Below are 26,505 nucleotides of genomic sequence, written 5' to 3'. Positions count from 1 at the left end.
TTCTCTGAATCCCTGCTTTAAACATCTTGGAGGGGATTAGCTTTCATTTGGCATGCTGGGACTAGCAAAGGAGTTATTTTCTGACCCTTAATTATAAGGCTTTGTTTATCCTTGGCACACTAAAGCACCTAGTCATTGGAAGGACACTATCTCCCAGACCTATAGCAGCTCAAAAGTTATATTCCTATCTTTAAAAAAGCTGACATATCGCTGGCTTCCATGACACAGCACAGAACAGACAGTTCATAGTAAGCACTTTGGAGAGTTAATACTATAGTATATTCGGTGATGCAATTGTGTCCTGAGGGTGTTATTTTGAGGTAGGCAGGCAACCCTGAGAACTCAGAGCAATCAAGCTAACTCTCAAACAATGGGTAGAAACTTGTGAGATAAAGGAGGAAGGAAATTCCAGCCACAGCAGTCAATTGAGTAAGACAGAATATGACCTTTTTGGAAACCAGCAAAGGTAGGTGGGGTTCACATGTCCAACTCCAAATGGCAGGGGTTATTTAGGTGGACTAGTTAGGCACTAGCTGGAGTACTCCGGGTTGGGCTGAACCTCACAGGCAGTGGAGTTTCCTGCTCAAAGCAGCACTAAACACGAGTCATTAGAATTCTCAAGGGTCAAGTAAGGCCTGAGCCTAGCACAGTGCCTGGCAGTTATTTCTTCCATTTTCTTTCAAGCCTTTTAATTGTTAAGCAGCAGTTATCAGTACCTGTATCTAGTTTGGGGGACTGAGCTGTTTAGATAAGCAAGATGAGTAAGGGTGAGGTTTTGAGTGTTAGCATATGGTTGAAATGATGCGATACAGGCAGCTATGGAAGGAAAGACAGTAAGTGACTAACTATGAGTTGAAACCTCAGGTCTAAATAAGGCCAATAGGAAAAAGTAGATGGCAGGTGACACACCGGAGTTGAAATTTTAAGATGGGTATGGTGACAGGTAGTGATTAACTCAAGAAAATTGTCATAGGAGTGGACTGCAATTAAAGTGAAGGCCAGCTGAGCTCAAAGTGAATTATTAATGCATCCAGGTAATGAAACTGACCTAACCTATCATAGAATGTATGATAAAAAGTGAGTTCTAGATGCCAAAATCCTCAGTGAATGTGGGAGATATAGTCTAGATGTGGGGCCGAGATTAATGAATTGAGTGTGGTCTTGCTGGCGTATCTGAAAGCTCAAGTGGAACGTGTTGTGAGGCTGGAAAAGGGTGAGGCTAGCAGTGGGTGGGACTCCCCTGCGATGGAGATGTCTGGAAACAGTGACTTAAGAACCACAGCAAAAGAGCTCTTTAAAGTCAAGTTGGTTTCATTTAAAGGCAACATTTCCCCAAACTAAACTCAGTCCTGAATGGCTTATTACCCTTACATTCTTTAAATCACTTAATGTTTTTCCTTACGTATTAAATGTTGCATCAGAAAACATTCTCACGTATGTTTGTATACCACCTAAAACCGAGTACCAACAATGGCATACAGGACTGTAAATATGGTACACTTTGGAAATAATATCAAGGAAATGAATTGAGTCGCTGCTAATGTAAACCTATTCTTCTCTACCAGTCCAGTGCCCTGGACCAAAGTATTTCAGGATCATTACCTCACACTAGAACTAGTCTCTCTTCTTCCTTAAGCCACCGTCTTCTTAATCTCTATTTACACAGCTGAGTTTTTAAAGTACCAATCTTACCCTAGCTCCCCAACATCCTTTCAGTAACTTTTTATTGCCTACAATAAACTTCCTGAACCAGAACCATTAAGGAAACCCATTGCAGTCTCTACCTAGTGCTTCTGGACCTATTACTGCTCGCTGCTGGACACAGATTGGGTAGGCCACGTATGGTTAAGTGCAATTTAGAACTTTAAGACTTATTCAACCAGGAATCAAATTAACCACGATTCCTTATTTCTGGCCACCTGTTATCAGCCCACAAATGAAGTATACTTTCCATGTTTACTTCAGGATTTTATATATACAGTTCAGTTTATACTCAGGACTCAAAGGATACTTTAAATAGGGAAATGGAAGAGGGAAGTTAAGAGTCAGGACACACTTTCCTTGAAGGCAAACATTCAACATTTGAAAAGTTTACTGAAAACTTTTATTGTAATCAAAAAGTGACATAACAGGGTTGTAATGAATTCAGCAAATCATTCTGCTGATATTTTAGAACTGATATCAGCTTTTGCCAGGCAATTAAAAAAATTCAAATGTGAAAATTTCACAGTACAGTAAACTCCACCCCAACTAATTAATGGTGGTTAAAAATAATAGGCCCTAGCAAAACCTCTCATGTTACATGGTCACAACTCACAATTCTGTACAAAAGTTCGTGTTATAAAGCTCTGATGTAAAAATCAAATAATCAAGCAGCAATATTTTAAGTGCAGCACAGGGTCTTCCGTATCATTATTTACAAGGCTTGAATCTCTTTACATTATAACAAAATTTAATACAGATGACTTAGGAATTAAGTCAATTTTTAAAAATCTGCCCTTCTACACAGTGACAGATTTCACTTTTTGGTCATCCTTCTCCTTCTCCTTTTCTTTATCTTTGCTCTTCTTCGACTTCTTTTTCTTATGTTTGTGTTTTTGGCTTTTTTCCAATTCTGCTTCAGTGCCTGCATGCTTCTTATGCTTCTTATGCTTTTTATGTTTCTTGTGCTTTTTCTTTTCCTTCTTTTTCTTCTTCTTCTTGCTGTCCTGACTTTCTGCAGAGCTGGCACTGCTGCTGTGGCTCCGGGTTTGGCTTCCAGAAGGGCTGTGACTTCTGCTTGGACTGACACTTGGGCTGCTCTGACTCTGGCTCCTGGTGACGCCTGCCTGGCTGACTGCTGCCGTGTCCAGGCTCTCCTTTGCTTTCTCTACTACTTTATCTTTCAGTTCCTTAGAAACCTTTCCTGCAGTTTCTTCCTCTTTTACAGACACATTGCTTTCACTGTCACTTTCATTATAGTCTGGTTCAAAAGCAGCTTCATCAGTTTCTCTAGTTAAGTCAGAGGACAGTCGAGAGGAATGACTTAACTGGGGCTTAGGCTTGATGGTGTTCTTATCAATTTGCCCAGTAACTTGCTCTTTCTCAATCTGTGGGTCAGGTGGGTTAAGTATACTAAGTGATTTATTGCCACTTGACTCTTTATTGTTCTTTGCCTCTAACATGTGTTTCTCACGATCTTTACAGGGATTTTTATCTAAAGATTTTGTCTCTTCACTTAAGCGTTTAGGATCATAAGTGGCTTTATGATCATGAGGTTTTTTGTCTCTCGTGGGACTAGAACTACTTTTTCTGGAATCTCCTGTTCCTTTTTTAGGCAAATCTCTCTCCTCCCTTGGCTTAGTTTTCTGTCCAGATGCAGAGTCTTTACTCCGAGGAGGAGAGTCTTTTCTTCTTGTTAATTCATTCCTTTCATCTCTACGTTTGGAACTTGAATACTCTCTGTTGTCATAATCTGTTTTTTTGTCTCTGTTGGGAGTAAAGTCTTTATTTGAGGACCCTCGAATGGAATCATGCTTATCTTCTTTTCCAGAAGTTCTAGTCTCTTTGGAAGACTGAGACAGACTTTTAAAATTTCCTTGCTCATTCAGACGGTCCAGATTACTATCTTTCTCTGGCTGAGTGCTGTTGTTCTTTCTCTTTTCTGGGTTTTCCTTTTCCAATACTGAGTGATCTCGATCTTTGGTTTTCCCTTTTTCACTAGACGCAGAGTTTTTTGAACTTTTGACCTCATGCTGTGCAATTTCATGGCTCACCTCCTTGGTGAGTTTCTGAATTTTCTCTGATGATTCACTCTCCTTTTCAGTATACTTGATTGCATTTGGTGGTTTAGTGCTAACATTTTTTATAACACTGGCAGGTTTTCCTACACTTGATATAGGTTGTGAGGTGGATTTAACATCTTCTTCTTCAGATTCAAAGTCGTCTTTATCCCATTTGGATTGGGGAACCTGGATCATAATAATAACATCTTCAGCAGGAGCTGTGTTGTCATTATTATATTCTTCCATTGTTTTAATGACAGTTCGCTTTGTATCTGTTTTTTCTTCAGATTTCCGCACAGGACTGCCTCCAGTCGAACTGGTACTAAAAAGAATAAAATATTTTTTATTCAATGAAGAACTCATAACTGTTAAACACTGATGAGTATAAAAAGACTTAAATATGATAAATGCCCTTTCAAGTTTCAAAAGCCCACTTACTCTGCTCTAAGATATGTATATATGATTACATAAAAGTAAGTATGGCTCACTCTCAAAATCTACTTAGCATCTATTATCTTTTAACAATTGTTATCCTCAAAGACAAGAGTAACCAGCTAACCCCTAACATCAATACATTCTCAAGGAACATATTCTCCTTTTCTCACCCCCGCCATTATCAGATAACTGGTATAATCCACAATGAAACCCTCCCCCGGGCCCCCCTCCCCAATTATCAGATACCTGGTATAATCCACAATGCAACCCTCCCCCCGCCCCCCTCCCCAATTATCAGATACCTGGTATAATCCACAAGTGTTGAGCTGGATCCTTCAGTTCCAGTCACTTTTCGCCTGACCTTTCCTTTGATTTTTTCTTGTTTCACTTTGCCGGATGTTGATTCCAACTTTTCAGAGGGTTCTTTTGTGTTACATACATTTTCTGTACTTCCAATTTTTTTACCAGTTTCTCTGTTAAGCTTGATTTTTTTGGCCGGAGCAGCTGATGATGAAATTTTGTCTTTTTCAGGTGTCCTATCCATCTTTTCAATATCAAGCTCCATTTTGCGCTTGGGTGATGGTTTCACTATTTCAGTTACTTCTAATTTAGAGATTTTCATTGAAGATGACTCAAACTCTTTATCTACGCCTTTTTCTTCAGTTTTTCTCTTCCTTTTTTCTCCCTTGCTATCAAGCGGCTTGCTTTTCTCATTAGGCTTCCTGGCCTTCTCTTCCTTACTAGCCCCCTTCTCTGGCTTGCTGTCTTTGGAATAGTCCTTCTTTGCTTTTTCCTCTTTGACTGGCTTTGCCTCCTGGTGCTCCTTTACTGGCCTTGAGTGAGCCTTTCTGGGGGTGCCGACCGTCTTTTCATCTTTTTGAGAGGAAGATGACGCTTTCACATTGTCAGTCTTTGGGGTCTCCTCTTTGGCTTTTTTAGGTGGAGGTTCAGATCGAGGAGATTTTTCACGCTCTCCATCTAGTTTTTCTTGGGGTCCTTTAGCAGGTTTTACAACAGTTTCTTTTTTGGATACAGAAGATCCATCATTTTTCCGTTTGGTCTTGTCACCTTTTGCTTTAGGTTTATCTTTTTCTCTCTTGTCTTTTTCAGACACTGATTTAAAAGTAATGGATTCGGCATCCATTGGTTCGTCTCTAACAGGTGTAGCATCATCTCTACTTGGGAGAACAAACAAGGAGTCTGTTTTACTTTCCTCACCACTTGTAGGCTCTCTTGATTTCCTAGAAGTGTCTAGTAACTCTGGGTTTAGAAAGCCTTCACTTTCTTCTCCCTTTCTTCTTTTTCGATGTTTCTTATGTTTATTTCCTTTACCATCTCCTGGAGCACTTTCACCTTCCTTGTCTTTTGACTTTGTATTATCCTTCTGATTGTGACTGTCTCTTGATGAAAGTTTTTCTGGATAGTTGCCAGCTACGTTTCGACTTCTATGACTCTGCCCACCAGAGTAATCCTCTCTGCGGCCTCTTGTGAAGGGAGAATTCCTAAGGTTAAGCGGTAAGAATCTTTCTGGAGAAAAGTTCTCTCTATTTGCTGATGGTCTAGGCTGTGCTCCAGTAGCATAGCCTTTGTAATATTTTTCATACCACTCTCGATATTTTCTCTCCCATTCTCGATATCGTTCTTTCTCAAATGGGTCTCTAAAGTCAACACTCCTCCCGTAATAAGCTTTCATGTCATAAGGTGGTGGAACTTCTCTGAATCTGTTAAAATATTCACGCTCTGTTTCTCCTTGGGGTACATTACGTTTATTAGGAGACTGTCCCCTAAATGCTTGAGGAGATCTTGATCGTGAATGATACCGTCTATATGGAGGTGACCTTGACCTAGATCGATGATACCCGTGCGATCTAGACCGTGAACGGTAATTTCGACTCTTTCCTCTGCCTCTTCTGGGGTATGGAGGTGATCGTGAATAGGAACGAGAATGTGAGCGGCTAAATGATCGAGAATAAGAACGTGACCGCGTTGAACCAGATCTTGATTTAGAATAAGTATACGAACTTCTTGAATAGGATGAACCACTATAGGGAGACTTGGACCTAAAAAAAAAACAAAAACAAAACAATAATTCATAGTTGAGAAATATATACTAAATAAAATACAGATTCTTGCATTCAAGTATGTTCTCCTCATGGTTCCATATTTCTTTATATAAAGTTTCATCTTAGATGATTAAAGAGGCATAGTGACCTCTACTGGAATGGAATAAAGTACACAAAGATCAGAGCAATCACTTGTTGCAAAACAAAAGTGAAGTCTTAATAATTAGAGTGAAGTGCATTAATGTACCGTGAATTATATGAGCTAATCAACACTAAACAAAATGCCAATTTAAATTTTACTTCCTATCTGATTATTTTAAGTAGCAGTGATTTTTTTCTTTTTGTCCTTTATTGGCCAACAGTCTAGCTTTAAAAGGAACCATATTTCGAGCATAAGCTTAAAATAGAAGTGTCCTAAACAAGCTTCTAGGGAATTTTTATAATTCAGTTTTTCTATCAATAAAGCAATTTGTAATCTACTGTTATTTCATAATCACACAGGTTAATGTTCCAGCAGAAAGCTGTAGCCTTAAGTAAGAGGGTCCTCAGAAATGTATTCTTTAGCTACTCCCCTATTTCTTTCCTTCTATAAACATTTCCCAATTTTTTCATACTATAAATAACTTCAAGGGACAAGGGTAATTTAATCCCCATAACTGCTAGTTCTACACAATAGAATTTACAGTGAGATATTATTTCAATAAACAGATACTGGGAAATAAGCTACATTTCCATTTCTATAAACCTAGACCGAATCAGAAAAATTCCGTAACTGTGATGTTATTTATATCCATAGCTAATCCCTGGATATTCAAAGTCCCATTTGCAATTCTGTTGTGAAGGCTTGCAAAACACTAACCTGGAAAATGAGCGCCTACGCTCCTTTTGAATCTTTTTGTATTCCATCAATTCCTTAGCAAAATCATTTGTAAACTCATCTAGCTTGGACTTTTTCTTTTCCCTAGTAAAATAAAGTTAAAGAGTGAAAGTTAACAAAAACCATTTAAGAAAACTAACAAGACAAATGTAATTAGATTATGAATGAAATGAATGAAATTGCCATTAGTTTTCCACTTTAAAACTATAAATAACTAGGAATCCCTGAGGAAGTTGCTTGTATGACTTGGTTTAATTTTTAGGTGATTTTTCTTACACTAACTGGAAACACTGGAAAATGCTTCCAAAGATACCTGTTTAATGTCACATCAGAAAATGAAAGTGTAGAGTAATTTCAAATTAGAATACTTACTCTTCTTTTAGTCGTCGTTGCTCTCTATAGAATTCTTCCCTGGACAAAGGTGGTGCTTGTGTTGTTGGGATGGTATTAGAATGAGCAGTCTGTACTCCAGATGACACCCAAGGTGCTGATAAATTGGCTGGAGCTGGAGGAAATCCTGGAGGGGGAACACTATACCCAGCAGGTGGTGGCTGGCCAGGAGGAAACTGAGGAGAGAACTGTGGAGGAGGAACACCTGGGAGAGGAAGTGTGTGGGGAGGAGGAGGATACAAGGGAGGGGGTGGGACAGGCACAAAAACTGGAGTTGCTGGCAGTGACGGGCCTTGAGTTCTCTGTGATCTTTCGCTGTGATGCCGTCCACGGTTTATACTTCTGGAAAAATAATTCCAAGATATTAAAGCATCTGAGATAAGTAAGCTTATATTTTCTATCCCAAAACTATTTAAATAAGCATCAGGACCCTGATATAATTTGAATGTAAAGGTAACATCATTCATATGTTAAAAACAACTTTTCAGGCCAGTTAGGGACTGAGAGGATATACGTTTACAAGGCCTTCTTTATATGGAGACAGTGTGTTTAAATGGAGAAGGAAATGGCAACTCACTCCAGTATTCTTGCCTGGAGAATCCCATGGACGGAAGAGCTTGGTGGGCTAGAGTCCACGGGTCGCAAAGAGTTGGACACGACTGAGCAACTTCACTTTCACTGTATTTAAAAGTTCTCTTGTGAAGTTCCAATTATCACTTCACAATGACCTCTTGTTACTTCCTAATCCATCATTTAAAGAAGCTAATAGGTTAAAGCCTCTGTGATCTGGTTCTCCCCAAAATGCCTTCTAAGATCAAGTTTAAATGAAGAAAACCCACTTCCTATATCTTTTTGAGTAAATATGTAAAGACCCTTCAAACTAGAACAAACAAACATTAGTTTAACATTTGTAATCAGTAACTGAAAATTTGTTTTATTCTGACACAGTTAAGTGCTAAAATTCTGCCTCATCAAAGAAATAGTGGCTTAAAAAAAAGTGTGCTTATTTCTGTTAAGCTTTTTAAAAGAATCTTTAAATTACAAGTAACTGGTATACAACAGCAGCAGTAGGGGTTTAGATTTTAAGCCTCTTTTCAGAGAGTCTGATTTAGTAAATATCCTATTAAATACGTGATTTAGCAACAAAACAGTAGTTATCTTTCATAAGCTTAGCAATTCTCTTTGGTGCACTAGAAGATATCCTTAAGAATGACCTAGAGGGTAAAACTTATATGGGTTACTTCTTAGATTGACACTGCTTGTGTATCTCCAGAGCAAGGGTCCCTAACAATCTCCTGTCTCTTCTTTTGGAAGAAGAGATGGCAGAAGACTGGGACAACTGAGTCTAGGAGAGAAATATGTGCAATTCTTCACACTTACGAGTTAAACTGGTCACCATTCACTTTAGATTAATGACAATACCTTAAACATTGTATAGGCTTTACTGACTTCCCTTTACACTCAACAGAGATAAGCCAATATTCTGCTATGTGCTGACAAGGAGAAAGTAGTCCTTAAGGAGGAGTAGCAAAGATGTAGCCTTAAAAAACCAACATTTAAAATACTAAATGTAACCTATTCTTTTACAGGCCTCTCAAGCACAACTCAAGATTTAAGTGAGGTATCTGCAAATCAAATGAACTCATTCCCCTTGTCACTGCTGTGCTTTAATTTTTGTTATATTTTTCAGTTTGTCATCAGATTACTGTTATTCAAGATTTTTAGCAAGCCTACCTGTAGCAGCTTCTCTCTCCTCTTCTAATTTGCTGTGGTGGAGAAACCAAGTATCCAAGTTTGTTGGAACTGTGTGGAAAGATAAAATAGGCTTGAGTATAATACATGATCTTTTTGGGCACAGACTTTAAGATAACTATTTTTTAACTATTCTGGAAACTTTTCCTTACTCCCTGACCCTGATTCTTGCTTGTTCCAGATAGAGAGAGATGAGCAAGCATTACGTGTACCTGAATATTTTTTCTGATTAACATTATAAACAATGAAGCCTCAATATAAACTTCATGTAGTATATTTTAACTAGCACTTTATAAGTTACTCTGAACTTTCTGTGTTTTGTTTTTTAAAAGATCCCATGTACTTAAAAAAAAATTATTCATTTATTTATTGGCTGTGCTGGATTGCTGCTCGGGCTTTCCTCTGCTTGTGGTGAGCAGGGGCTATTCTTTGTTGCAGTGTGCAGGCTTCTCATTGGGGTGGCTTCTCTTGTTGCACAGCATGGACTCTAGGGTGCACACACTTCAGCAGTTACAAACCCTGGGCTCAACAGTTGCAGTTCCTGGGCTCTAGAGAGCACAGGCTCAACAGTTGTGGTGTATGGGCATGGTTGGTCTCAGGCATGTGGGATGTCCCCAGACCAGGCATCAAAACCCTGCGTTGGCAGGTGGGTTCTTCACCAATGAGCCACCAGGGAGGCCTTGAACTTAACTGTTACAGAAAAGAGTCGTTTTACCTGCTGGGAACTATATGGAGGTGTCTGACATGTGACGTAAGTAGCACCATTCCAATTCTACAGATGAGGCAATGGAAGCTGAGAAGTACAATCAAACACTCACTGTCATACAGCTAGTAAATGCAGGAGCTGGGATTCAAACCCAGATCTGTCTTCAAATCCCATATTCTTTCTACTGATATATTCGTATGTGTGTGTGTTTAGTCCCTCAGTCATGGCTCTGTAGCCCACCAGGATCTTCTGTCTATGTCCAGGCAAGAATACTGGAGTGGGTAGCCATTCCCTTCTCCAAGGGAATCGTCCCAATCCAGGGACTGAACCTGGGTCTCCCACACTGCAGGCAGATTCTTCACCATCTGAGCCACCAGGGAAGCCTTTCCTACTGATATATTCTTAACATACTTTTTCTATGTTTATCTTTCAAACAAAAAGACCAAAGTTTTAGAATATAAGCCAGTTTATATAAATTTATGAGCTATATAAACAGAAATATTATATAAAATAAATAAATCTGATTTTTAATGCCATAAAAAATTATACCCATGTAATTTTTTGCTTTTTCTTCTGAGACGAGGAAGGACTTATTACAGGGACTATTCACAAAGCATGTCTCTCATACCTTATAGATTTTAATATGCAATAGAATTTAACTGAACTACTCAAAATGAGAAATTTTGTGATTGATACACTTTAAAAAGAATTTGTATAAGTTTAGTCTTGAGTTTGTGACATTTTACACAAAAACTGTAAATTACGGCATATAAAAGAGTTTATAATAAAAGACACTCAGCAACATACCACTTAGATTGTAATTTCTATTTCTGGTTTGAAAGCAATCATCTGAAGATTATGTGAAACATATACTTACTGTTCCCAACCTGGTCGACCACCACCTGGACGAGCAGCATTTATTCTTACTGGACCTTGGACAAAAAAATAAGAACAACTAAATATAAAATTACATGCTGAATAAAGCTAAAATTATTTTTTAAGGGGAAAAGTTCAAACCAAAATGATTTTATACTCACCAGTCGTGGGGATCAATTGTCCATGCAATAATGACTGTCCAAGCAAAGAGGGGGTTCCAAGTACAGGCACCTGGTAACCCTTTAGGAAAAAACACAAACAGTTAAAAAACGAAACAAAAAAAACTCTACTGTAATAATATAAAAAGGCCTCCAAATTTAAAAGCCAATGAAACTTACCTTCTCTTCCATAAGAGCAGTAATTGCAATTGAAGAAGCTCCCTTTGAATGTTCTGATGCAAGTGCTGCAGCTGGCAGTATTTTATTATCAGAATCCCTAGAAAATAATTTACAACAACATTAAAAGGTCATTAGAAATGGAGAATTAAAGGTACAAACTTCCAGTTATATAAGATAAGTACGTACTCAGGATATAATGTACAACATGACGACTGTAGGTAACACAGCTGTATGGTATACTGGAAAGCTGTTAAGAGAGATTAGATCCTAAGAGTTCTCATCACAAGGAGGTGAGAACTCTTTTTTTCCACTACTTACTGTATTTAGGTGAGAAGATGGATGTTAGCTGATCCCTACTGCAGTAATTATTTCACAATATGTGTAAGTCAAATCAGCATGCTGTATGCCTTAAAGTTCAATGAGAATATTTTCTATATTTTTGAAGAAACAGTCCATTATTACAAACATTGAGTCATATTTAAATGCCTCAAACACTTGCAGAGAGGAGCAACCCCATGTCCAAGGAGCAGCGGCAGCTCAGGCAAAGGAGGGTCGAGAGGAGCTACTCCACGTTCAAGGTCAGGAGGGGGGGCCAGTGAGGAGATACCCCTCATCCAAGGTAAGGAGCAGCGGCTGCACCTTCTGGAGCAGCCATGAAGAGATACCCCACGTCCAAGGTAAGAGAAACCCAAGTAAGACAGTAGGTGTTGCGAGAGGGCATCAGAGGGCAGACACACTGAAACCATAATTACAGAAAACTAGCCAATTTGATCACACGGACCACAGCCTTGTCTAACTCAACGAAACTAAGCCATGCCGTGTGGGGCCACCCAGGAGGGTCATGGTGGAGAGGTCTGACAGAATGTGGTCCACTGGAGAAGGGAATGGCAAACCACGTCACTTTTCTTGCCTTGAGAACCCCATGAATAATATGAAAAGGCAAAATGAAAGGATACTGAACGGGGAACTCCCTGGGTCAGTAGGTGCCCAATATGCTACTGGAGATCAGTGGAGAATTAATTCCACAAAGAATGAAGGGATGGAGCTAAAGCAAAAACAATACCCAGTTGTGGACGTGACTGGTGATAGAAGCAAGGTCCAATGCTGTAAAGAGCAATATTGCATAGGAACCTGGAATGTCAGGTCCATGAATCAAGGCAAATTGGAAGTGGTCAAACAAGAGACGGCAAGAGTGAATGTCAACATTCTAGGAATCAGCGAACTAAAATGGACTGCAATGGGTGAATTTAACTCAGATGACCATTATATCTACTACTGTGGGCAGCAATCCCTTAGAAGAAATGGAATAGCCATTATGGTCAACAAGAGAGTCCGAAATGCAGTACTTGGATGCAATCTCAAAAACAACAGAATGATCTCTGTTCATTTCCAAGGCAAACCATTCAATATCACAGTAATCCAAGTCTATGCCCCAACCAGTAATGCTGAAGAAGCTGAAGTTGAACAGTTCTATGAAGACCTACAAGACCTTTTAGAACTAACACCCAAAAAAGATGTTCTTTTCATTATAGGGGACTGGAATGCAAAAGTAAGAAGTCAAGAAACACCTGGAGTAACAGGCAAATTTGGCCTTGGACTATGGAATGAAGCAGGGCAAAGGCTAATAGAGTTTTGCTAAGAGAATGCACTGGTCATAGCAAACACCCTCTTCCAACAACCCAAGAGAAGACTCTACACATGGACATCACCAGATGGTCAATATGAAAATCAGACTGATTATATTCTTTGCAGCCAAAGATGGAGACGCTCTATACAGTCAGCAAAAACAAGACCAGGAGCTGACTGTGGCTCAGATCATGAACTCCCTATTGCCAAATTCAGACTTAAATTGAAGAAAGTGGGGAAAACCACTAGACCATTCAGGTATGACCAAAATCAAATCCCTTATGATTATACAATTCAAGTGAGAAATAGATTTAAGGGACTAGATCTGATAGAGTGCCTGATGAACTATGGACGGAGGTTTGTGACACTGTACAGCAGACAGGGATCAAGACCATCCCCATGGAAAAGAAATGCAAAAAAGCAAAATGGCTGTCTGAGGAGGCCTTACAAATAGCTGTGAAAAGAAGGGAAGCAAAAAGGAAAGGAGAGAAGGAAAGATATAAGCATCTGAATGCAGAGTTCCAAAGAATAACAAAAGAGATAAGAAAGGCTTCCTCAGTGATCAATGCAAAGAAACAGAGGAAAACAACAGAATGGGAAAGACTAGAGACCTCTTCAAGAAAATTAGAGACACCAAGGGAACATTTCATGCAAAGATGGGCTCAATAAAGGACAGAAATGGTATGGACCTAACAGAAGCAGAAGATATTAAGAAGAGGTGGCAAGAATACATGGGAGAACTGTACAAAAAAGATCTTCACGAACTGGATAATCACAATGGTGTGATCACTCATCTAGAGCCAGACATCCTGGAATGTGAAGTCAAGTAGGCCATAGAAAGCATCATTACGAACAAAGCTAGTGGAGGTGATGGAATTCCACTGGAGCTATTTCAAATCCTGAAAGATGATGCTGTGAAAGTGCTGTACTCAATATGCCAGCAAATTTGGAAAACTCAGTAGTGGCCACAGGACTGGAAAAGGTCAGTTTTCATTCCAATTCCAAAGAAAGGCAATGCCAAAGAATGCTCAAACTACTGCACAACTGCAGTCATCTCACACGCTAGTAAATACTCAAAATTCTCCAAGCCAGGCTTCAGCAGTTCGTGAACCGTGAACTTCCAGATGTTTAAGCTGGTTTTAGAGAAAGCAGAGGAACCAGAGATCAAATTGCCAACATCTGCTGGATCATCGAGAAAGCAAGAAAAGCAAGAGTTCTAGAAAAGCATCTATTTCTGCTTTACTGACTACGACAAAGCCTTTGACTGTGTGGATCACAATAAACTGGAAGATTGTGAAAGAGATGGGAATACCAGACCACCTGACCTGCCTCTTGAGAAACCTGTATGCAGGTCAGGAAGCAACAGTTAGAACTGGACATGGAACAACAGACTGGTTCCAAATAGGAAAAGGAGTACATTAAGGCCATATATTGTCATCCTGCTTATTTAACTTATATGCAGAGTACATCATGAGAAATACTGGGCTGGGAGAAGCACAAGCTAGAATCAAGATTGCCAGGAGAAACATCAATAACCTCAGATGTGCAGATGACACCACCCTTATGGCAGAAAGTGAAGAGGAACTAAAAAGCCTTTTGATGAAAGTGAAAGAGGAGAGTGCAAAAGTTGGCTTAAAGCTCAACATTCAGAAAACTAAGATCGTGGCATCTGGTCCCATCACTTCATGGCAGACAGATGGGGAAACAGTGGAAACAGTGTCAGACTTTATTTTGGGGGGCTCCAAAATCACTGCAGATGGGTGACTGCAACCGTGAAATTAAAAGACGCTTACTCCTTGGAAGGAAAAGTTATGACCAACCTAGACAGCTTTCAAAAGCAGAGATATTACTTTGCCAACAACGGTCCTTCTAGTCAAGGGTATGGTTTTTCCAGTGGTCATGTATGGATGTGAGAGCTGGACTGTGCAGAAAGCTGAGCACCGAAGAATTGACGCTTTTGAACTGTGGTGTTGGAGAAGAGATCTCGAGAGTCCTGTGGACTGCAAGGAGATCCAACCAGTCCAGCCTAAAGGAGATCAGTCCTGGGTGTTCATTGAAGGGACTGATGCTGAAACTAAAACTCCAGTACTTTGGCCACCTCATGTGAAGAGCTGACTCATTGGAAAAGACTCTGATGCTGGGAGGGATTGGGGGCAGGAGAAGGGGACGACAGAGGATGAGATGGCTGGATGGCATCACCAACTTGAAGGACATGAATTTGGGTGAACTCCAGGAGTTGGTGATGGACAGGGAAGCCTGGCGTGCTGCAATTCATAGGGTCGCAAAGAGACATGACTGAGCGAGTGAACTGAACTGTAACACTTGCAGAGTTTGAAAAATAATAGATCTGCAGAAAATGTCTGCAGTACACAAATATTCTTACTTCAGGAATGCATTATCTGTGATGATAGGATTATAAGGTTTCCTTTTGCATATAACTAATAAAAATTATTAAAGGAAAAACATTAAAAATTACATCTTGTTCCTAACATTGTTCTCCATCACACTCGCATTAAGATGAGTTTAAATCAAAGATGATGAAAACTTCTGGGGAAAATGAGCCCGACAGGACTTTGGAAGAATTCTTCATATGTAAGTAAAATGTATGATGAAGGAATCTCCTAAAAAGTATAATCTATGAAATGATAGAAACTGGTGCAGTTTTAAAACTACTAAAGCTTAAGAAAAAAAAAAAAAAGTTGAAAAACCAAAAAGAGAAGAAAAGGATTTAGAGTTAAATTCTACTTCCAGCTCTATTAAATCAAAAAGGTACTCTAAGGTAAGTGAATGAATAGTAGACCATTCCCACTATTAATCAAATAAAAGGTTGAACTAGATCAGTGGGATTTTATTCTTTTTCATTATGATTTGTCACATGATACTGAATAGTTTCCTGTGCTATACAGTAGGATCTTGTTGTTTATCTATCCTATATATACAGTAGTTTGCAGGGATCTCTTTAGTATACTTGTAAAGGTCCTAGTCATAAAAATTTTGCTCCCGGGAACATACCCCTGGCATCTTAATTTTTCAAAGCTGGTTCATTTTTTAAGACTTGGACTTACAGAGCCTCTGGACTATACAGTCATAGGTCCCTTTCATTTCAGAAGCGGTAGGATTTAAGTGAGGTTTTGCTACTCTCCTACATAATTATGCTCCACAATTATTTCTGACCTTTCTACCAGTGTTTCATCCCCTCCTCTCTGTTCTTAGCTCTACTCAAATCTACTGTTTTTTAATACAGTCATCATGACCATAAGACTCTCCCCTCCTGTGAACTGCAAAGCTGTTATGGGATACTATTCAACATTTAAGAGGGGTTGCTGGCAATCTGTATAGTTTCTGACTTTGGGACATTTAATCATTTACAAGTGAATCTCCTTTGTCTGTCTATTCCTCCAGTAAGACTAAGTCATTTCTTTTCTTTTTTTTTCATTTGGCCATGCTGTGTGGCTTACGGGATCTCAGATCCCCAAAAGGGACTGAACCCGGGCTCCAGCGATTCAAGAGCCATGTCCTAATCACTGGACTGCCAGGGAATTCCAAAAGACTAAGTCATTTCTTACAAGTCACCCACCTTACTGAGTACAGTAGGATGCTACAGACTGCCAGTCACTGCTGCCAAGTCGCTTCAGTCGTGTCCGACTCTGTGTGACCCCAGAGATGGCAGCCCACCAGGCTTCCCCATCCCTGGGATTCTCCAGGCAAGAACACTGGAGTGGGTTGCCATTTCCTTCTCCAGTGCAGCAAAGTAAAAAGTGAAAGAAGTCGCTCAGTCATGTCCGACTCTCAGCAACCCCATGGACTGCAGCCCACCAGGCTTCTCCGTCCACGGGATTTTCCAGGCAAGAGTACTGGAGTGGGGTGCCATTGCCTTCTCCACCAGTCACTAAAACAACAATTTAAGCAATATACAATAAACAAAAACTATGTCTCTGGTCTCAGTTGTTTCCTAACAGTGAGAAATAGACTTACCGAAAAGGTCCATCTGATTTTTCTGAGTGGACTGATATGGAGACTGTTGCAGTTATATCAGGTACAGGGGCTGGGGCAGAAGATGGATTTCCAGGGACAGGAGGGGCCAAAGACGACTGATTGGAGGTTAATGAAGACATAGATGAAGCCGAGTGAGTTGATGAAGATGTCACTGGAATCATCAGAGGATCTTGCTGTCTTGATATTGGAGATCTCATCAGAGGTTGTAGGTTCCGCTGGATGAGTGGTCTTGGAGGTGGTATTGGGGGAGGGGGTGGGGGTAACTGTTTTCTTAGTCTTTTCGTATAACCAGTTTCATTTTTGAAGTTATTAACAGCCTATAGACACCAAACATAAAAATGCAGAAAAAAATGTAGTATTTACTCAAGTACAGTTAAATCAAAAGGTTTTTTAAAAATTTTCATAAGAAGGGATATAAATATAGCTACCTGTCGTAAGAACTTATTGGCAATTAACGCGTCAGGAGAGACGTCATTCTGATGACATGTTGGACATGTATGTTCATCTGATTCCAAGAGTGCTGTCCTTATACCTATGTATAAGATTTTAAATATTAACAAAAGCACAGACAGGAACCCAGTTTTGGGCAATGAATTGAAAAGATGGTTTATATGTGTTCAGTTACATTACTATTTTCCAAGCACACATTACTAATCACTTCTATTCTTAGATTAAGAAATTTAAAAGTAAAATTTCTCTCCTGGTATCATTCCTTTGCTCTAACCTCTACCTTAAACACAGAATTAATGGATATAAGCTAAACAAACATTTAAACTGAGAGAAAGGACACTCTTTCTCAAATACCATTCTCTTTGGTTAGCTAACATCTAGAGTATTATAGCAAAAAAAAAAAATAGAAATACAGCCTAGAAAAAGACAAAAACATTATGTTGTAAATACAGGGCTTTAAAAAAAGCAATCACACAGGAATACCCCAGTGGTCCAGTGGTTAGGACTCCACACTGCTGAGGGGCAGGGTTAAATACCTAGTCAGGGAGTTTAGATCTTATAAGCTATGTGGCATAAACAAAATTTAAAAAGGCATCACTAGGAAAGGGCATTAAATATAGCAGAAGCATTATTCAGGCAAGGAAATCAGAACCATCTATAGCACAGCAGGTAAGAAGGAAAACCAAATTACAGATGCACTGACTATGCTTCAGTGTAGCAAAAAACCCAGTTATATAAGTGGTTTGTAAAACTTAAGACACACTCTGAAACAAGCCTTAAGTAACCTCTTCTTGACTTTTGTCTTCACTGAAGAGGCTCCATAACAAAGATTTGTATTCCAAAACTCTTGTTTTTCTTTTGGCTGCACCGCATGGCATACAGGATCTTAGTGGATCTTAGTTCCCTGACCAGGGACTGAACACCATCCCCTCTAGCAGAAACACATGGAGTCTTAACTACTGGACCACGAAGGAAGTCCCCCAAAACAATCTTTAGAAATGAAAAGGACTAAAGCAGGACTGAGCAATCAAATTTTTAGATGACATTATTTTCATCTGGGTAAGAAGGGAAAACTTAAGGAAAGTGGCAGAAGAGAATCAAGTGCTAATATAATATAAATGACTAGGAAAAAAAAGTCACAAGCAATCCCCTGGCAAGTGTTTGGGTAATATGTTTACAGACCGTAGTTCTCAGTCACCCTTTGGAATTTTAAACTATTTTTCACATTCCTAGAAAGGGACTTATTTAAAAAAATACTTTGGAAATGTCTAAGGCCCCCAAAGCTTTTAAATTTCTCTATACCATTTAAAACATACTTGAAACAAAAATCCTACATTTTATAAAACCTCAGTAAAGACACCTTGATGAAGGTAAAGAAAGTGGTCAATTCGAAAGGACAAACAGACTTTTTAAAAAAAGAAACAATAAAAGTTATTAAATGTTCACTGATGAATGTATCAATAATTCATACTTTATCATTTAAATATACACTGTTGCTAAGAGCCTTTCCAAGGAAATACACACACTCTCAAACACATATCTTCCAAAGTTCAACATTTCTTACATTCATCACAGTAACTGTTTCCACAGCAGGGAATGACAACAGCATCAGTCATAATATCTTTGCAGATGAGACACAACAACTCATCTGGGATAGGATCATCTTCTTCTGAAGATGATGATGGTTCCTCTGGTAAAAAAGGTGGTTTTTCTTTCTTCCCAATTGCATATGCTTCTCTGTAAAAGAAGGTCTTAGTGTTTTAACACTGTTATGGGAAAGTATTTCCAAGATATTTATATATTCTATTATACAATAGTGGGAACTTATAATCTAGTATGATGCCAAATTAGTTTATACAAGTGTAGTACTTTCCAAAATAAGAGAGCAGTTATGAATATCCTCCCCTAAACAAAAAGATATAAAACAAAATCCTAAGAGAGTATAACAAAACAGAAAGAAAAAAAAAGCCACAAATTGGCTAAAAGGATCTTAGATTCTGTATTTCTAAGAACTGTGAGTCAGAGTGGTACAGTGACACAATCAAGTACCACAAAGTTATATTTAAATGGTAGAGACAGGATTTGAGCTTAAGTGATGACAACACCCTAATCACTATTCTCTAGCCTACCATGTTTCCTGGAAATTTTTTTCCTCCTGAGTCTAACAGTCTCCAAACCTGTGAAAATACTAGTGTGAATGTCACAATACGGGAAGCTAAAATTGGTACTGACATTACACGATTAAGGTGGGTAATTCAAAGGAAATATGTCCCTAATCACATCAATAATTAATAAACAGAATTAGACTTCAAAACAGTGGTCTTACACTTAATATTATGAGATTAATCTATGTATAGACAGTTGAAGTAGGAAATGGCAATCCACTCCAACATTCCTGTCTAGAAAATTCCATGGACAGAGGAGCCTGGTGGGCTACAATCCATGGGGTCACAAAGAGTTGGACATGACTGAGCACAAGAAATATTAATGACTTAATTAGAAAAATGTGTAAAAAACTTAAAAGTAACACCTCATTAGATACTTGGGGGTCCATTTTTTGGTAGAAATTTTGTGGCAATGTTGGATATTAAATATATTAAAAACAAGCAAAAAAAATAAGCCATTCTCAGACTTCTCACCACCGCTTCCAATACCCCCATCTTCTCTGTAATCAGGCACATTTGTAAAACATAGGAATTCCTAGAGAAATCTTTTCCCTTTCATTCAGGAACAGAGTGTGTTCAACTCAATGCTAAAAATGAAAGAATCTCATCTGGACAGAGCAGGGTACCTTAGGTGTGTTATTTGTGTTGCAGCTGCTCCATAGACATCACCACGATTCCAGAAATAAGTATCAATTTGCTTATGCCCCATTGTTCCCAATTTGTGAAAGAGGAGTCTCCCACTGCCCAAAAGAGAGAAAAGAAAAAAAAAAAAAAAAAAAAGAGGAGAACAGAGGATAGAAAAAGAAACAGAAGAAGAGTCTGAGTTGCTTATCAGTGGTGTTAGTGGAGAGGGTGAAAGTTTCATTTAAAATATTTGGGTTCCCATTTTCCCCAGTATTTGCTGTGTGTTTGGCACAAATGCACTTCTGTATTCCAGTATTCAAATAGCAATGAAGTTAATTATTAGTTTTGAGTTTACAGGTGATGTTAATTTTTCTAACACAAATTTCTACTTAAATACTTTTACATTTACATCTTATTGTATTAAGATGAAACGGTCTGCTCTTAATCTTTGTCTGTAAAAAGCCATCAATTTCAACCTAAAACTGTTTGGATGCATGTATGAAATATCTGAATTAGAAATAGCATACAACAAACTGCTCTAAGATGAACCACAAAAACACACAATGGTAGACTGATAAAAAATAGATGGGAGTGAAGCTGAGAAAGTGAGCAGGGTTGGGAGTTGAGAAAAACATTAATTCTTAACTGTTAACTAAAACAGTGTATTTACCTACTCAAAAACAATCTTTTTTCAGCATCATTCTGTAAGCATAGCATTTTCGTTGTCCTTACCTGCTCATCACATTTTGATAGTACAGCACAAAGCTGACAAAAACTGTTCTGAATAAACATTCCGTCACTGGGAACATGGATATCTATTCTTTAAACTGATGTTTCTCAAGGCATGCCTTGAGCATCCTCTAACCTCATATTCTCCTGGAGGGCTCGTTAAAGATGCAGACTGAGAATATAATCCCTCAGGGGCGGGGGAGAGGAGCGGGACAGGCTGGTTTAACACACTTCTGCAAGAGGTTCTTATGCACAATAAAGTTACAGAGTCACAGTCCTAAGAACACTTAATACTGTGTTTTATATTGTTTGAGTTTGTTTTATATTGTTTGTTGAGGGTAATCAAAAGATAATTAAATGTATTAATAAAAGCAGATAAAATGGGAAGTTACCTAGCTGAACTATGCCACCGGGTTTACTGTCTATTCATTTCATTAGAAATTGGCTTCTAAAATAAAACCGGAAAACATGTGAAAAATAAGCGTTAAGGTACGGCTTATAGAGCTACTAACAGTTTATAACAGATAAACAGTGCTGAACTGTTAAACAACAGATCTGAACTCATAGTTTATAAAATAAACCATACTTTAGAATCTTAAGATTCACATAGTATATCCAAACTAGTCAAGATGAGTATTTCCTTTAATCTTCACATTTAAATCTGCCTTGATATCTTGCAGAACTTTTATTCTTAAGCCTCTTGTTTCTTAAAAAGTCTAAGACACTTATCTTGTTCATTTAAAAGATGCAAACAGCATACAAGATTATGTAGGAGTATGTATGTGAATGAGGAAGAAAGCAGGGAATGAGAGAAAAAATAAAAATTAGAAGACCACAAGGAAAGTGGCACTCACTGGCAACAAAAACCCCAAATACATTTTTAATTTGCTTTAAACGGAGCAGACTGCAGTCTCTCATTCTTAACACAGAAATGCAACATATAGACTAAGACCTGGTATACAATGTTTATAAGGAATCCAAGTAGCCAAGTTACGAGCCCAAGATTAAATAAAACACTATCGCCGGACTGACTGCAATCTCCCCAGATCATACCTAATTTGAATACTTACGCATCTATAGTTGGTATGGCGTATTTTCCAGTGTTGGTAAGCATTGCACCTTTCATGTTAGGATCTTTCACTTCCATCATAAAACTTCTGGGAATTCCAGTGCTCTTTTTAATCCTAGGACCAGATTCAAAGTTCTTATCCTACAGGTAGGGGAAAGGAGAGAGGAAGAAGAGAAAAAGTAGTTACCATTATTTAATAATATTAGCCAACACACAGTATTTACTATCTGCTTGTATTATTTGTAGAGCTTTACATGTATGATCTCATTTAATCCTCACAACAGCCATGTGAGTTAAGTACTATCACTATCTTCATTTCACAGAGAAGAAACAACAGGCTTGGAGAAATTCATGTAACTTGCTCACTCAGTGGCAGTGTCAAGATTTGATACCAGCAGTTTGGCTCCAAAAGCTGTGCTCATTTGCCACTATAACATAGAAGCCAATATTTACCAAGAGAAATAATAAGGCTAAGGAAAAATTTTAGTTTGAACTTACCCCATTTGTTGGGCAATTCTTAATATAATGGCCAGGTTTACCACAACGGAAACAAGTGTAAGATGGAGGTGGTGGACCTAAAGGTTTCTTCATGTAACTGAAAGGGAAAAAAAAAATTACATGTACACAAAGACTTAAAAAAAGAAAAAAAAAAAAGCTTTTGACATGGGGGGCTGTTAAGTACCACCCCAAAGTACATATTAGAATAAAGTACTTATAAACTTACTTGATTGGGTCGTATTCATGGCCAGATTGCGACATCATTGCTTTAATTTTATCTTCTTCAGAAGCATTGGCTTCAGCCAGATTGGCAGTCTGTTTAACAGGTAATTATTTGACACACACATTAGAAACACATTTAAGACCACACAGCCAAAGACAACACCACTCATCCTGTAAAGAGCAATATCTAATCTTGCATAAAAACAGTTATTTACAAGTATAACCTAGAAGAGGCATGGGGAGTGCCTTAGGTCATTACATGATGTTTGGGTGTCTATGGGGTTGAAGAAAGTCCTTCTGGGGGCACTCAAACCTTAGACCCTGTTAGTACCTCACATTAAGATTTACATACTACTCTTCTAAGTTAAAAACTGATATTAAGTTAGAGAAACACTTGACATTTTCATATATTAAAAGTAATTCAAGTGTCATAGCATTAAGCATCAAGTGTCAAGCACACGACTTAGAGGTAGGGTTGGGGACAGGACACTGACCATATGCAGCAGATACCAGGTATCAGAAGGCTCTTTAAGTAGTGGTGCCAAATTTACAATTAAGTGCAAAGCACATGCACTGAGCATTCAAATTATAAATCCAACTCTCCAAAGATTATGAACTTCATCTCTGAGGTATTACATACAGTAGTCTAGATAATAAGCAGGGTCTAAGGGAGTGAGTCCTAATAACTTGAATCTTCAAGCATCTAGCACTCGTTGTCAGCCATTCATTAGGTTTTAGCTTTACATTCATTCACAAAACAAGCAACCAGTTTTAACACTTTATTGTAATTTTATATACAAAGAATGCTTAACATTAACAGAGCTTAGAACAACAGCAACATTTACAAAAAACTGGATTACAGATGTTGAACAACTAATTTGTTTGAACCCAAACATTAACTTACAAATAGTTAAAAAAAAAAAAGTCCCCCAAACCTCCAAAACTCCCCAACTGCTTCCCACAAAGAAACAATGGAGGAATAGACCAGAACCCAAATATGGTCCTTACAGTACAGAAGACTTTAAACAGTGAACTATAAGTTGCTGAAGATGTTAACTCTATGCTAAACCACTTTGCATTAAAAAATTATTGAGGTTGCTTTTAGAATTATCAACTTTAATGTATACTTTTCCCACAACAGGAGTTTAAAAAGCTGTATTTGTTACTAGGACATTTTGGGGATACATTCTAGGGGATAAGGACAAAACCTACAACAAAGCCAAGGACAAGAGAGGGACAGCACTAATGGAAAACTTGTCTATCATTCACTTTGGTTGCTAAATTTAATTTTATATTTCTGATAGCAGGGGAAAAAAGGATTTTTGGAAAACTTCCTTCTTGGCCCTCAAAACACTACCTGTTCTCTATTATTTGCCTTTTTTCCCCTAAAGGCATAATTTGCAAACTAAGTCTATTGTTTTAAAAATTAATCCATCACTAGTGCTTTCCCAAACAAAAGGTACACACTGTTGAGCAGAAAACTGCAAGCAATCTTATCGCAAAACATGGCATATACAATGACTTCAGGAGGTAACAATTTGCCCCTCTGCCAAACATACACAGTGGTACACTCCTGCAAACAACTTTATACATTTACACAATTCATGTAGTCTGTGTTCAAACAAATTAGGTTGTTTAAAACTTTTTCTAATGCAGACAGACTACAAGTCTATAGCATAGAGAAACAACTGTATCACATTTAAAACGTTAACTTTCAAGGGATCAATTCAAATATTCAAGAAATAACCACGCAATTGTCCATGTAAAGGAAAGCTTCTATTTTGGCTGCGTAAAGTCCACATAATTTACAGCCAAAATCAGGGAATTCCTTCAGAAATCTGTTAGTTTCCAATGTATAATTAAACAAAATGTATGAGAAAAAAAGCAAGCAAGTGTAGCTTCATTTGTTTCTTCTGTCTTGAAGATGAATACTCCAACATTATGGTGAAGCAAAATACTCCCCCTATCTTCTCAAAACGGCAGCTACTCTTTACAGGATAGTAATAATATGTACAAATGTTTCTGCAAAGTATTTCCTCCCCCAACCCCTCTTAAAACAATCGCTCCACATTAAAAAAAATTACGATGTTAGAAAAAGATTTATATTTTCAAGAATATATATATACCTTTGTAAGCTGGGCCAGAGAAATAGACGCAGAAGAGTCATCAATCTGTTCATAAAAAATTAAACACACATTCAAGTTCCACACTGAAAACATCTGAAAGTGATCATTTACTCCCTACTGCCACTTAATGTTCAAATATTGGGTATTTTTATTAGAAGTTTTCGAAAGAATGTTATCTTGTTTTAAGCTGAAATGTAGCTCACCCCACTTATCCTTCTCCACACATCTCACATACAGTAAGTAAAGGCTAATGGTTGAAGGGGATTCTATTACAATGAGAAAACAGTAAAGAAAAGGATAGGAAAGCTGCTCAGGGTGGTGATTAAATACTAAGTAAGAGTCCCAGGTCTATCAGTGGTCTCTAAAACTAATGATGCTCAAGACAATGTACACTAGAAGAGAGAATAAGAAATCTTTCTAACTTTCCTATAATGCCAGTATACAACCCTGTAAAAACAAGCAGCTCTTTAAAGGCTCGGATAATTGCTTTAATAAAACAGCTCCCAAATAACTGATACTTTCCCCCTCTTTTGAGTATGTACTGCCCGGTCTGAATAAGTTTATTCTCCCATGCAAAGCATCAATAGCTAATCTCGCCAAAGAAACCACAGCTTTAACAGGGCAAAAATTTTAAGCCATATAAAGGGAAACAAAAGGCATCCTGGCGCAGGGCAAACAGAGCAGTTATAGTTATTTCCCCTTCAATATGCAGGGGAAATAGTTACTTTAATCAAAGGGAGCAAGTATTAAACATGGATATAAGAGGGCTTTAAACATGTATGTTCAAATGTATTTAAAAGTGCTTCATTTCATTGTTTGTTCCCTGAACTATATTAATATCAGTTTTTAAAAAGTGTTTATGCATGGGTGTGTATATGTATACACACACACTATCTTTAGCATGTAATTCTAAAGACACGATTTCCCTACAAGTGTACCAAAATGAAAACATTATCAGCTTCCTCTGTAGTAAGTGGGTTGCTTATTCAACATGTTACAAATTTCTCATGCATTACTGGTCAGAACTCTTCTTTAAAATGGAGAGAATGTAACAAGATGTCTGGATCAAAGAAAAAAAAAAGTGAGTCTTCATCATGCATTTTTCAAGGATTCCAAAGAACTGAGAGTATTTGGGGGAAAAAAAAAAAAAAAGCAGCATGACTTGAGCCCCAAATAGAAATGTAACCAGTTTCAATATGTAGTTCTTAGCTTAATGCCACCACAGCAGGAATGCAATAAATAGAAATAAAACTAATGTTGGCTAAATTTAAAATACATCTTATACATGTCTTAAGAGTTTTAAAAGCTAGTTTGATGGATATTACTGCTGGGATGTTTATCTAAACAAAAGGTTCTCAGCTCCACATTGAAGGACTGTAGAGTCCATAATGCACTAACCCCATATACATTCCTAGCCATATAATCTATCAGCGGGTTGAAGTGTTCTTTCCTTAAAGAATGAATATCTCAAGAGGTAAATTTAGGAAAGAAAAATTGAAAGAACACAGCCTATTTTTATCTAGAAAAATTCTGACCTATTCAATCTATTTTGAAGAGCCTAACATTTTATATCAACCATGAATTATCTGAATTTTAAGAAATAAGGGCTGAACAAACTGCTGTCAACCATCATCTATACTATGTTTCTAATCAAAGAAACTAACAGCCTTTTAAAATAGCCTTTTACTATATAGAATATGCATGCTGATCACTTCCTTAGAAAGAAAGCAGCAGTTATATTACACTTTTTTTATTGCTGAACCAAAAAATTTAACTTTTTTGTTGTTCTTCTTCTCCTA

General features: G+C 38.0%; 1 protein-coding gene across 2 annotated transcripts in view; it reads right to left on the bottom strand.

The window, feature by feature from the left end:
• Positions 1–2,081: 2,081 nt before the first annotated feature.
• RBBP6 (RB binding protein 6, ubiquitin ligase) overlaps positions 2,082–26,505 on the bottom strand; it is a 36,554-nt gene continuing 12,130 nt past the window's right edge. The window contains exons 4-18 of one of the 2 annotated variants that reach the window (XM_040257927.1): positions 24,707–24,751; positions 22,585–22,673; positions 22,359–22,455; positions 21,862–22,001; positions 18,838–19,010; positions 17,252–17,355; positions 16,803–17,140; positions 11,202–11,298; positions 11,025–11,103; positions 10,865–10,919; positions 9,264–9,332; positions 7,512–7,871; positions 7,122–7,223; positions 4,502–6,259; positions 2,082–4,086 (exon numbers count right to left, since the gene is read on the bottom strand). In XM_040257927.1, the coding sequence (XP_040113861.1) occupies positions 2,502–4,086; positions 4,502–6,259; positions 7,122–7,223; positions 7,512–7,871; positions 9,264–9,332; positions 10,865–10,919; positions 11,025–11,103; positions 11,202–11,298; positions 16,803–17,140; positions 17,252–17,355; positions 18,838–19,010; positions 21,862–22,001; positions 22,359–22,455; positions 22,585–22,673; positions 24,707–24,751 (5,091 nt within the window). In that variant the 3' untranslated portion in view covers positions 2,082–2,501. The remainder of the gene's footprint in view (positions 4,087–4,501; positions 6,260–7,121; positions 7,224–7,511; positions 7,872–9,263; positions 9,333–10,864; positions 10,920–11,024; positions 11,104–11,201; positions 11,299–16,802; positions 17,141–17,251; positions 17,356–18,837; positions 19,011–21,861; positions 22,002–22,358; positions 22,456–22,584; positions 22,674–24,706; positions 24,752–26,505) is intronic. The other variant, XM_040257935.1, reaches the window with a different exon arrangement.

This window comes from Oryx dammah, unplaced genomic scaffold (assembly GCF_014754425.2).
Source record: "Oryx dammah isolate SB20612 unplaced genomic scaffold, SCBI_Odam_1.1 HiC_scaffold_2, whole genome shotgun sequence".
In the NCBI taxonomy this organism is placed as follows: domain Eukaryota; kingdom Metazoa; phylum Chordata; class Mammalia; order Artiodactyla; family Bovidae; genus Oryx; species Oryx dammah.
This window is presented reverse-complemented; position numbering and strand designations above follow the sequence as displayed.